Source organism: Elephas maximus, chromosome 3 (genome assembly GCF_024166365.1).
Source record: "Elephas maximus indicus isolate mEleMax1 chromosome 3, mEleMax1 primary haplotype, whole genome shotgun sequence".
Taxonomy (NCBI): domain Eukaryota; kingdom Metazoa; phylum Chordata; class Mammalia; order Proboscidea; family Elephantidae; genus Elephas; species Elephas maximus.
In genome coordinates this window covers 107,137,586-107,150,303 of record NC_064821.1, presented here as the reverse complement: position 1 = coordinate 107,150,303, position 12,718 = coordinate 107,137,586, and the positions used below count along the sequence as shown (strand labels likewise).

General features: G+C 36.2%; 1 protein-coding gene across 5 annotated transcripts in view; it reads right to left on the bottom strand.

Annotated features, from left to right (window-relative positions):
- The window catches only part of PATJ (PATJ crumbs cell polarity complex component), a 417,617-nt gene that overhangs the window by 243,812 nt on the left and 161,087 nt on the right, over window positions 1–12,718 (bottom strand). For all 5 annotated transcript variants that reach the window (XM_049879429.1, XM_049879433.1, XM_049879432.1 and 2 more), the window contains exon 26: window positions 9,193–9,270. In XM_049879429.1, the coding sequence (XP_049735386.1) occupies window positions 9,193–9,270 (78 nt within the window). The remainder of the gene's footprint in view (window positions 1–9,192; window positions 9,271–12,718) is intronic.

The window sequence follows — 12,718 nt, the reverse complement described above, 5'->3', positions numbered from 1 at the left end:
GAAAGATTTTTAAAACATTTTAAATATTATTATGAAAATTTACAAATGTTTCTAAACAAACCTTTTAAAAAAGAAAAATCATATTGGAAACTGAAAAAAAAAAATTCATATTGGACAACAAAAAATTCAACCTAAAAACAAAATCTTGAGACGTAAGTAATGGGGCACTTAAAAGGAAATTTATGGACTTAAATGTTTATTTTAGAAAAAAACAAGGTTAAAAATTAATGAACTCTTACTTATCTATAATTATGCTGAATGTAAATGGACTAAATGCACCAATAAAGAGACAGAGAGTCTCAGACTGGATAAAAAAAAACATGATCTGTCTATATGCTGCCTACAAGAGACACACCTTAGACTTAGAGACACAAACAAACTAAAACTCAAAGGATGAAAAAAAATATATCAAGCAAACAACAATCAAAAAAGAGAAGGAGTGGCAATATTAATTTCTGACAAAATAGACTTTAAAGTTAAATCAACCACAAAGGACAAAGAAGTACACTACATAATGATTAAAGGGACAATTTACCAGGAAGATAAAACTGTATTAAATACTTATACACCCAATGACAGGGCCGCAACATACATAAAACAAACTTTAACAGAATCGAAAAGTGAGATCTAACTGCTACAATCAACCAACTTGACCTCATAGACTTACACAGAATACTCGACCCAACAGCTGCAAAGTATACTTTTTTTCTAGTGCACACGGAACATTCTCTAGATCACATATTAGTTCATAAAACAAACCTTTGCAGAATCCAAATTTATATCAATAAATGAACACATACATACATAAAGAGCCAAGATAAGAGAACTGTCCCTACAACTTGAACAAATAGAAAGCGAGCAACAAAAGAATCCGTCAGGCACCAGAAGAAAACAAATAATAAAAAATTAGAGCAGAATTACATGAATTAGAGAACAGAAAACAATCGAAAGAATTATCAAAGCCAAAAGTAGGTTCTTTAAAAAAATTAACAAAATTAATAAACCGTTGGCCAGACTGACAAAGAAATACAGGAAAGGAAACAAATAACCTGAATAAGAAATGAGATGGGCCATATCACAACAGACCCAACTGAAATTAAAAGAATCATACCAGATTACTACGAAAAATTATACTCTAAGAAATGGATGAATTCCTAGAAACACACTACCTACCTTAACTAACTCAATCAGAAGTAGAACAACAAAATACACCCATAACAAAAAAAGACATTGAAAGGTAATCAAAAAACTCCCAACAAAAAAAAAGCCCTTCTCGGGAGGGCTTCACTTCAGAGTTCTACCAAACTTTCAGAGAAGAGTTAACACCACTACTACTAAAGATATTTCAAAGCATAGAAAAGGATGGAATACTACCTAACTCATTCTATGAAGCCAAAACCAGGTAAAGACACCACAAAAAAAGAAAATTACAGACCTATATCCCTCATGAACATAGATGTAAATATCCTCAACAAAATTCTGGCCAATAGACTTCAACAACATATCAAAAAAATAATCCACCATGACCAAGTGGGATTTATACCAGGTATGCAATGTTGGTTCAATATTAGAAAAACAATTAATGTAATCCACCATATAAATAAAACAAAAGAAAAAACCACATAATCTTATCAATTGATGCAGAAAAGGCATTTGACAAAGTCCAACACCCATTCATGATAAAAACTCTCAGCAAAATAGGAATAGAAGGAAAATTCCTCAACATAATAAAGGGCATTTATACAAAGCCAACAGCCAACATCACCCTAAATGGAGAGAGCCTGAAAACATTTCCCTTGAGAATGGGAACCAGACAAGAATGAACTTTATCACTGCTGTTATTCAACATTGTGCTGGAGGTCCTAGTCAGAGCAATTAGGCTAAACAAAGAAATAAAAGGCATCTGGATTGGCGAGGAAGAAGTAAAATTATCTCTACTTGCAAATGACATGATCTTATACACAGAAAACCCTAAGGAATCCTCCAGAAAACTACTGAAACTAATAGAAGAGTTTGGCAGAGTTTCAGGTTACAAGACAAACATACAAAAATCAGTTGGATTCCTCTACACCAACAAAAAGAACATCGAAGATGAAATCACCAAATCAATACCACTCACAGTAGCCCCAAGAAGATAAAATACTTAGGAATAAATCTTACCAAAGATGTAAAAGACCTATACAAAGAAAACTACAAAGTACTACTGCAAGAAACTAAAAGGGACCTACATAAGTGGAAAAACATACCTTGCTCATGGATAGGAAGACTTAACATAGTAAAAATGTCTATTCTACCAAAAGCTGTCTATATATACAATGCACTTCCAATCCAAATTCCAATGACATTTTTTAATGTGATGGAGAAACAAATCACCAACTTCATATGGAAGGGAAAGAACCCCCGGATAAGTAAAGCATTTCTGAAAAAGAAGAACAAAGTGGGAGGCCTCACTCTACCTCATTTTAGAACGTATTATACAGCCACAGTAGTCAATACAGCCTGGTACTGGTACAACAACAGGCACACAGACCAATGGAACAGCATTGAGAACCCAGATATAAATCCATCCACATATGAGCAGCTGATATTTGACAAAGGCCCAATGTCAGTTAATTGGGGAAAAGATAGTCTTTTTAACAAATGATGCTGACATAACTGGATGTCCATCTGCAAAAAAATGAAACAGGACCCATACCTCACATCAAGCACAAAAACTAACTCCAAGTGGATCAAAGACCTAAACATGAAGACTAAAATGATAAACATCATGGAAGAAAAAATAGGGACAATGTTAGGAACCCTAATACAAGGCATAAACAGAATACCAAACATTACTAAAAATGATGAAGAGAAGCCAGGTAACTGGGAGCTCCTAAAAAATCAAACACCTATGCTCATCTAAAGACTTCACCAAAAGAGTAAAAAGACCACCTACAGACTGGGAAACAATTTTCAGCTATGACATCTCTGACCAGGGCCTGATCTCTAAAATCTACATGATTCTGTCAAAACTCAACCACAAAAAGACAAACAACCCAATTAAAAACTGGGCAAAGGATATGAACACACACTTCACTAAAGAAGATATTCAGGCAGCTAACAGATACATGAGGAAATGCTCTCGATCATTAGCCATTAGAGAAATGCAAATTAAAACTACCATGAGATTCCATCTCACTCCAACAACGCTGGCATTAATCCAAAAAACACAAAATAATAAATGTTGGAGAGGCTGTGTAGAGACTGGAACACTTATACACTGCTGGCAGGAACGTAAAATGGTACAGCCACTTTGGAAATCTATCTGGCATTTCCTTAAAAAGCTAGAAATAGAACTACCATACGACCGAGAAATCCCACTCCTCGGAATATATCCTAGAGAAATAAGATCCTTTACACAAACAGATATATGCACACCTGTTTATTGCAGCACTGTTTACAATGGCAAAAAGATGGAAGCAACCAAAGTGTCCATCAACGGATGAATGGATAAATAAATTATGGTATATTCACACAATGGAATACTACACATTGATAAAGAACAATGATGAATCTGTGAAACATTTCATAACGTGGAGGAACCTGGAAGGCATTATGCTGAGTGAAATTAGTCAAATGCAAAAGGACAAATATTGTATAAGCCAGTATTGTAAGATCTTGAGAAACAGTTTAAACTGAGAAGAACACATTCTTTTGTGGTTAGGAGAGGGGGGAGGGTGGGAAAGGGTTATTTACTGATTAGATAGTAGATAAGAACTACTTTAGGTGAAGGGAAGGACAACACTCAGTACAGGTGAGGTCAACACAACTGGACTGGACCAAAAGCAAAGAAGTTTCCTGATTAAACTGAACACTTCGAAGGTCAGCGGAGCAAGGGCAGAGGTTTGGGGACTATGGCTTCAGGGGACATCTAAGTCAATTGGCAAAATAAATTCTATTAAGAAGACATTCTGCATCTCACTTTGAAGTGTGGCCTCTGGGGTCTTAAACACTAACAATCAGCCATCTAAGATGCATCAATTGGTCTCAATCCACCTGGAGCAGAGGAGAATGAAGAACACCAAAGACAGAAGGTAATTACGAGCCCAAGAGACAGAAAGGGCCACGTGAACTAGACACTACACCATCCTGAGACCAGAAGAACTAGATGGTGCCGGCCATAACCGATGACTGCCCTGACAGGGAGCACAAGAGAAAACCCCTGAGGGAGCAGGAGAACAGTGGGATGCAGACCCCAAATTCTCATAAAAAGACAAGACTTAATGGTCTAAGACTAGAAGAATCCCAGTGGTCATGGTTCCCAAACCTTCTGTTGGCCCAGGACAGGAACCATTTCCGAAGACAACTCAGCAGGCATGAATGGGACTGGACAATGGGTTGGAAAGAGATGCTGATAAGGAGTGAGCTACTTGCATCACGTAGACACTTGAGACTATGTTGGCATCTCCTGTCTGGAGGGGAAATGGGAGGGTAGAGGGGGTTAGAAACTGGCAAAACAGTCACAAAAGGAGAGACTGGAAGGAGGGAGCAGGCTGACTCATTAGGGGGAGAGTAAGTGGGAGTATGTAGTAAGGTGTATATAAGTTTATATGTGAGATACTGACTTGATTTGTAAACTTTCACTTAGAGCAAAATAAAAATTATTTAAGAAAAAAATTAATGAACTCTGAAACTGGCTAAAGATTATTAGAGGAAAAAAGGGACAATAAACCCCTCAAAAAAGGTAAGGCAATATAAACATGAGAACAAAAATTAGGCAGAAAAAAGATACAATAAAGAACAAATTTCAGAAACTATTTATTTGAACAGATGAAATGAAAAATTATTTTCAAGACTGATCAAGAAAAAGAAATATAAAAGAAAAAATAAACAATATTTGAACGAAAGAGATCTAATGAAGATAAAGCAGAGATAATAAAAATTAAGAGAATACATGAACAACTTTATGCCAACAAGTGTATATAGAAACTTAGGTAAAAATCACCAGATTCCTAGAAAAGAGTCAATGACCAAAACTGACTACAGAAAAAACAGAACATCTGAATGGTTCATTAACTGTTAATGACCTGAATCAGTCTTTAAACTTTTTCCATATAGAAAACACAAGCCCAAACATTTAAAGAATCAATAATTACCATTTTACACAAACTCTTCCAGAGAACTGGAAAGAAATACACCTATCTCATAATAAAATCTGTTAAGAAAACAATTCTGCATCCCACTGTAGAGAGTGGCATCTGGGGTCTTAAACGCTAGCACACAGCCATCTAAGATGCATCCATTGGTCTCAACCTACCTGGAGCAAAGGAGAATGACAAATACCAAAGACACGAGGTAATTATAAGCCCAAGAGATAAAAAGCGCCACATAAACCAGAGACTAGATCAATCTGAGACCAGAAGAACTAGATGGTGCCCAGCAACAACTGATGACTGCCTTGACAGGGATCACAACAGAGAACCCCTGAGGGAGCAGGACAGCAGTGGGATGCAGACCCCAAATTCTCATAAAAAGACTTAATGGTCTAAGACTAGAAGGACCCTAGAGGTCCTGGTCCCTAGACCTTCTCTTAGCCCAAGACAGGAACCATTCCCAAAGCCAACTCTTCAGACAAGGATTAGACTGGACTATGGGATAGAAAATGATACTGGTGAAGAGTTAGCTTCTTGGATCAAGTAGATAAATGAGACTATGTGGGCAGCTCCTATCTGGAGAGGAGATGAGAGGGCAGGGGAAGTCAGAAGCTAGTCAAATGGACATGGAAATAGAGAGCGGAGAGAAGGAGTATGCTGTCTGTCCCATTAGAGGGAGAGCAAGTAGGAGAAAATAGCAAGGTGTATATAAGTTTTTGTATGAGAGACTGACTTAGTTTATAAACTTTCACTTAAACACAATAAAAATTAAAAAAAAAAATACACAAAGTGTATTTACTTGAGCAGTCAACTGGCATAAAGAAAGCCAGATAAGAAGAGTATAAAAACTGAAAATTTCAGGCCAATCTGACCATAACCACAGATGCACAATATTCTAAAAAAAAATACCAGCAATGGGAAAAAAAAGGTAACATATTATGACCGAAATAAATTTAATCCAAGGATTTAAGATCGGTTCAGCATTAGGAACCCTATTAAATGTAATTTACCATGTTAAGGGACTCAAGGAAAAAACACACACACAAACACATACATACATAAACTATTATTTCAGTGAATTCAGATAATACATTTGATAAAATTCAACACCATTCCTGGTAAAAATTCTTAGCAAAACAGGACTAAAAGGGAGCATTTCCTTAACCTGAAGGACTAGTTACAAAAAAAAAAAAAAAAAGAACCAATAGCCTATATCATACTCATTGGTAAAATATGAAAAACATTTCCTTAAGTACCAGTAAAAAGACAAGAATGTTAGCTGTCTTACACGAATAGATATATGCACACCCATGTTCACTGCAGCACTGTTTACAGTAGCAAAAAGATGGAAGCAACCCAGGTGCCCATCAACAGATGAATAGATACATAAATTATGGTATATTCACACAATGGAATACTACGTATTGATAAAGAACAGTGAGGAATCTGTGAAACATTTCATAACATGGAGGAATCTGGAAGGCATTATGCTGAGTGAAATTAGTCAATTGCAAAAGGACAAATATTGTATAAGACCACTATTATAAGAACTCAGGAAATAGTTTAAACAGAGAAGAAAATATTCTTTGATGGTTAAGAGATGGGGGAGGGAGAAAGGGCGGGAGAGGGGTATTCACTAATTAGATAGTAGATAAGAACTACTTTAGGTGACGGGAAAGAGAACACACAGTAAGGCAAAGTCAGTACAACTGGACTAAACCAAAAGCAAAGAAGTTTCCTGAATAAACTGAATGCTTTGAAGGCCAGCATAGCAGGGGCGCGGTTTGGGGGTCATGGTTTCAGGGGGCATCTAAGTCAATTGGCATAATAAAATCTATTAAGAAAACATTCTGCATCCCACCTTGGACAGAGGCATCTGGGGTCTTAAACACTAGCATGTGGCCATCTGAGATGCATCAATTGGTCTCAATCCACCTGGATCAAAGGAGAATGAAGAACACCAAGGACACAAGGTAATTACAAGCCCAGGAGACAGAAAGGGCCACATAAACCAGAGATTATATCAGCCTGAGACCAGAAGAAGTAGATGGTGCCAGGCTACAACTGATGACTGCCCTGACAGGGAACACAACAGAGAACCCCTGAGGGAGCAGGAGAGCAGTGGGATGCAGACCCCAAATTCTCGTAAAAAGACCAGACTTAACGGTCTGACTGAGACTGGAAGGACCCCGGTGGTCAGGGCCCCCAGACCTCTGTTGGCCCAAGACAGGAACCATTCCCGAAGCCAACTCTTCAGACAGGGATTGGACTGGACAATGGGTTGGAGAGGGATGCTGGTGAGGGGTGAGCTTCTTGGATCAGGTTGACACTTGAGACTATGTTGGCATCTCCTCCCTGGAGGGGAGATGTGAGGTAGAGGAGGTTAGAAGCTGATGAAATGGCCATGAAAAGAGAGAGTGGAGGAAGGCAGCGGGCTGCCTCATTGCGGGGAGAGCAATTGGCATTACGTAGCAAGGCGTATATAAGTTTTTGCGTGAGAGACTGACTTGATTTGTAAACTTTCATTTTAAGCACAATAAAAATTAAAAAAAAAAAAAGAATGTTAGCTACCATTTTTTTTAAAACATAGTACTGGAGGTCTTAGCATATATAAAAAAAAAAAAGAAATACTGGAAGGGGAAAATAAAACTGTTTTTATTCAAAATGGTTATTATTATGTATACAAAAAATCCAAAAATAAAAATCTATAGATGTAGTATTAGAATTTGAGATTCATATTCTTACATGTACAAAAACACTAGAAGGCATTATCTGGAAAATTTAAGAAGGTCATCTTTGTGGGCGGTTTTATGAGGGATTTTTTTTTTTTTATTTCAGCATTTTGGTTTTCCCAATATTCTACACGGAGACTATTTAACAGTAAAAAAGATTAAGAGAATAAAGCTACAAGAAGCCAAATCACAAAAAGTCTGTTTTAATTCTACATACCAGCAGTAAACAGAAAATACAATTTAAAAATACATCATTAATATTATAGTAACAAAACATGTAACGGTATCTAGAAATAAATCAAAAGATTAAAAATACCTTTCTGAAGAAAATGATAAAAATTTATTATAAAATTGTAAAAGAAGAATTCATCAAATGGAAAGATATGCCATATTAATGGTTAGGAAGCCTCAATATCATAAATTTGTTACTTTTTTCCCCAATTTATAGATTTTACACAATTCCAAACAAAATTCCCAAGGAGAGTTTTTTTTTTTTAATGGAATCTGACAAGTGAATTTTAAAATTTATACGCAAATAAAAAAAAACATGCAAATAGGCAAGATACTTTTCAAAGAAAAAGAAATATGTAAGGGACTTGTTCTACCAGAAAACAAGGTGTATTAGAAAATGTTAGAAACTGTGGTAGTGCGGCATTTGTGCTAGGATAGCCAAATTGATAAAATGGGACAAAAAGAGAGCCAGAACCAGGCTACCCTAATAACCTAAGATATGACAGAGGGTACATTATGTATCAGTGGGCAAAGGAGAGTCTATTTTAAAATGGTAGTACAATTGGTCGTCCTTATGGGTGAAAAAATAATACCTACCTGATACCATATCCTAAAATAAGTTTTAGATCAATTAATTCTACTAAAATACAGGTGGAAAAACAGTAATGGATGACTAATTCTGACCGACAGTAAGGAAAGTTTTCTCAGTAGACGTGGCTTTTGTCCTGTCCGCAAAGGAGAAGGGTTCTTATTGAAGAGCAATGTGGAAAACTGACTTCCAAGTTAAGAGAGCAGCAAGATCAAAGTATCAGAAACTCCCTAAGTGTGAGAGGCAAGTTTTGGGGAAAAAAGCAACCTGCCCCACTGAGCAGGAGGAGACAAAGAGGATGATGATGGCCCTGTATACCATTTTTGTACCTATTCTTTACTAGGCTTCTGCCCTTCATCCTGACCAGAACCAGTTATGTTCAGGGAAGGAAATATCGTATATACAGTACTTCTACTCGACACTCATCTAAAAAAAAAAAAAACTACTCTTAATTACAGCTCAGATATGCAAAAGTGAATCAAAAGCATTTTTAAAAGGTTCAAGTTACCTTTTCTTTTTTTTCTTGGTTGTCTTGGTTTTGGTTACTGATGATTTTGCTGGTCTTATTATGCACACCAGGAATGACCTATCACCACAAAAAAGGAGGGAACAGGGAGAGAAAGAAAGCAAAATGTTTCAATGCTATAATCATTACCATTAATAAAAATATTTTAAGGCAATTAAAATATTAATTTTGTGACTTCATCTAAAAAGTAAAGATAATAGAAGTACAATTTAGGGCAAAAAATTGTTGTTAGCTGCCCCTGAGATGCCTCTGACTCATAGCAAGCTTATGTGTAACAGAATGAAAGGTTGCCCTGTACTGTGCCATCATCATAATTGTTGATATATTGAGTACATTAAAGGCAAACATACAACTTAGAAAATTTGACAAGCTATTTTTTTTTTCTTTTTTTGTTGCTCTTCAGTGCCATCGAATTGGCTCTAACTCACAGTGACCCTATGTACAACTGAACAAAACACTGCCTGGTCCTGTACCATCCTCACAATCGTTGTTATGCTTGAGCCCATTGTTGCAACTATTGTATCACTTCACCCTCATTGAGGATTCTCCTCTCTTTCACTGACCCTCGACTTTACCAAGCATGACATCCTGCTCCAGGGACTACTCTCTCCTGATAACATGTGCAAAGTATGTGAGACAAAGTCTTGCCATCCTTGCTTCTAATGAGCATTCTGGCTGCACTTCTTCCAAGACAGACCTATTCATTTTTCATGCAGTCCATGCTATACTCAATATTCTTCACCAACACCATAATTCAAAGGTGTCAATTCTTCTTCAGTCTTCCTCATTCATTCTCCAGCTTTCACATGCACATGAGGTAATTGAAAACACCATGGCTTGGATCAGGTGCACCCCAGTCCTCAAAGTGACATCTTTGCTCCCTAACACTTCAAGAGGTCTTTTGCAGCAGATTTGCCCAATGCAATACGTTGTTTGGCTTCTTGACTGCTATAATTACACATCTCCCGTTATTTGATTTCTAGACTGCTGCTTCCATGGGCATTGATTGGGGATCCAAGTAAAATGAAATCCTTGACAACTTCGATATTTTCTATTTAGCATGATTTTGCTCAAGTCAAATTGTGAGGATTTCTGTTTTCTTTATGTTGAGGAATAATTCATACTGAAAAATACTGTAAACATATATGGCATCGAGTGGCAATAAATTCATAAGCTTGCCTGTGGATCCAGGAGGTGAAGATGAAAAAGACTGAAAGAAGGTCTTGATACTGATTGTCATCCAAGCATCTCATTTTGCAAAATAAAGTTCTAGGGGTAACCTATATTAATTCCTAGAACATGGGATATATATATTTACTTGATAGATTTACCTTAATTACCATTGTTCAGGTATGTTATCTGGGACACTGTGGGTACTTGATAAATAGTTCACTATCACTGTTAAAACAAAGATGAATTTCAAATCTATTTCCACACTGAAATACAAACTTAATAAGCACTGAGCTTAGTAGTGTTTATCACTATATGTCCAGTGTCTAGAAAGTACCCAATATATACTTGTCCACAGCAACCCCCCAAAAAACTCATTGCCTTCGAGTCGGTTCTGACTCACAGTGACTCTATGGGACAGAGTAGAATTGCCCCTTAGAGTTTCCAAGAAGTGCCTGGTAGATTCAAACTGCCAACCTTTTGGTTAGCAGCCATACCTCTTAACCACTACACCACCAGGGTTTCTGCAGTGCACAGTAGATGTTTATTAATAAATGAAACAGTATAATTTCATAAAAATAATTTTAATTCTAAAGGTGCCAGTAGCATAGTGTACACTTTTTATTGCTGTAAAGATATATATAACACAACATTTGTCAATTTGACTTTTTTCATGTGTATGATTTATTGACATCAATTGCACTAATACTGTGAAAGCATCACCAATATCTATTGACAAATTTCCACCACCATATACAGAAGCTCGATACTTCCTAAACAATGACACCCCCTTTCCTCCCTGTCTCCTACCCCTGGGAACTACTAATAAACTCTGGTCTCTAGCACAGGTTACATTTTGACTCAATTCTTTCTGTGAAACTATCTATGAAATATCTTAGTAAAATATAAAATTTTTAGAGATTTTGTAGGTTCCTCAAATGGCTAACACAAATAATCTCAGTATAAAATCTGATGACAGATATGAAGATTTAAAAAAAAGAAAATCAAATCTCTTTTCTCAGAAAATTGAAGGAATTATCTAAAAATCATTAAAAAACAAAACAACACTTTCCACTAAATGAAATTTAAGATTCAATTTTCTTCACTTTCAACATAGAGTCTAAATAAATTAATTTTGGAGTAGATAAGAACATCCCAAAAATGTTTCATTTTAGGAAAAAATAATAATACATTAATATATATTTAGTGTTTTCTATGTGACCAGACAATGCGCTAGCGCTGAATATTTATTTTCCTAACTTAATACACACAATAACCTAAGTCGGAGATCAAAAACTGAATGAGTCTACAGGCGTGTGCTTTTGTCCCGAAGAATCTTGAAACAAAACAAAAACAATTTGCCCACAAACAGCCTACTTGTTTCCCCTGGAAAGAACCACATAAGTAGTTGAATAGCTTTGGGAAGGAACAGAATGCCAGCTGCCGTTCACAATGTTTGCACTGTTCATTTTTCAGATAACTGAGAAATATATTTCTGCACACAGACGGGTAGCAAAACTTAAAAGGCAAAAGACTCACTGACAAAACTATGCCTTTAAGAAAAATGGAGAAAACATATTTTTGGTGGAAATGAAACTATATTCATGTATGATTAATATGCAAAATGTGTCTGTGTTGAAATATTTAGATGCCATTATGAAACACTGGTATTAAGGAAGTAAAACTGGAATACAGAAAAAAAAAAAAAAACACTGCATGATAAACTTAATGAGCTGAAGAAACGACCCCAATTTCAAAAGAGCTTTCTTTGAATATGAGAAACATGATGTTACTGTGAAATGCAATTATGTTATCAAATGGAAAAAAATTACCTTGGCATAAAAACTTTCTATAGAGGAATACGGTATAAATCATAGGTCCTGCACTTAAATAAGCATTTGCCAAGTAATTCTAAGTGGATATACGTCTTTCCCCAGTGTGATAAAAATACTGGTGACAAATTCAGAAAAAGTGAATGTATTTATAATGCTCCTAAAGCAGCTGATAAGATCACAGATATTAATATGACCACTCAATTCATGTTGTTTTTGAGACTTTTTATGTGATGAAGGCACTTTTAGATATGGGGCCTTTGATGGGCACAATATTAAGAAATGACTGCTTCTTGAGTTTTAATGAAAATCTCCAAATCTACCTGTCTTAAGTCATCTAGTGCTGCTATAACAGAAATACCACAAGTGGATAGCCTTAACAAAGTGAAATTTATTTTTTCACAGTCTAGTAGGCTATGAGTCCAAATTCAGGGCACCAGCTCCAGAGGACGGCTTTCTCTCTCTGTCAGCTCTGGAGGAATGTCCTTGTCATCAATCCTCCCTTG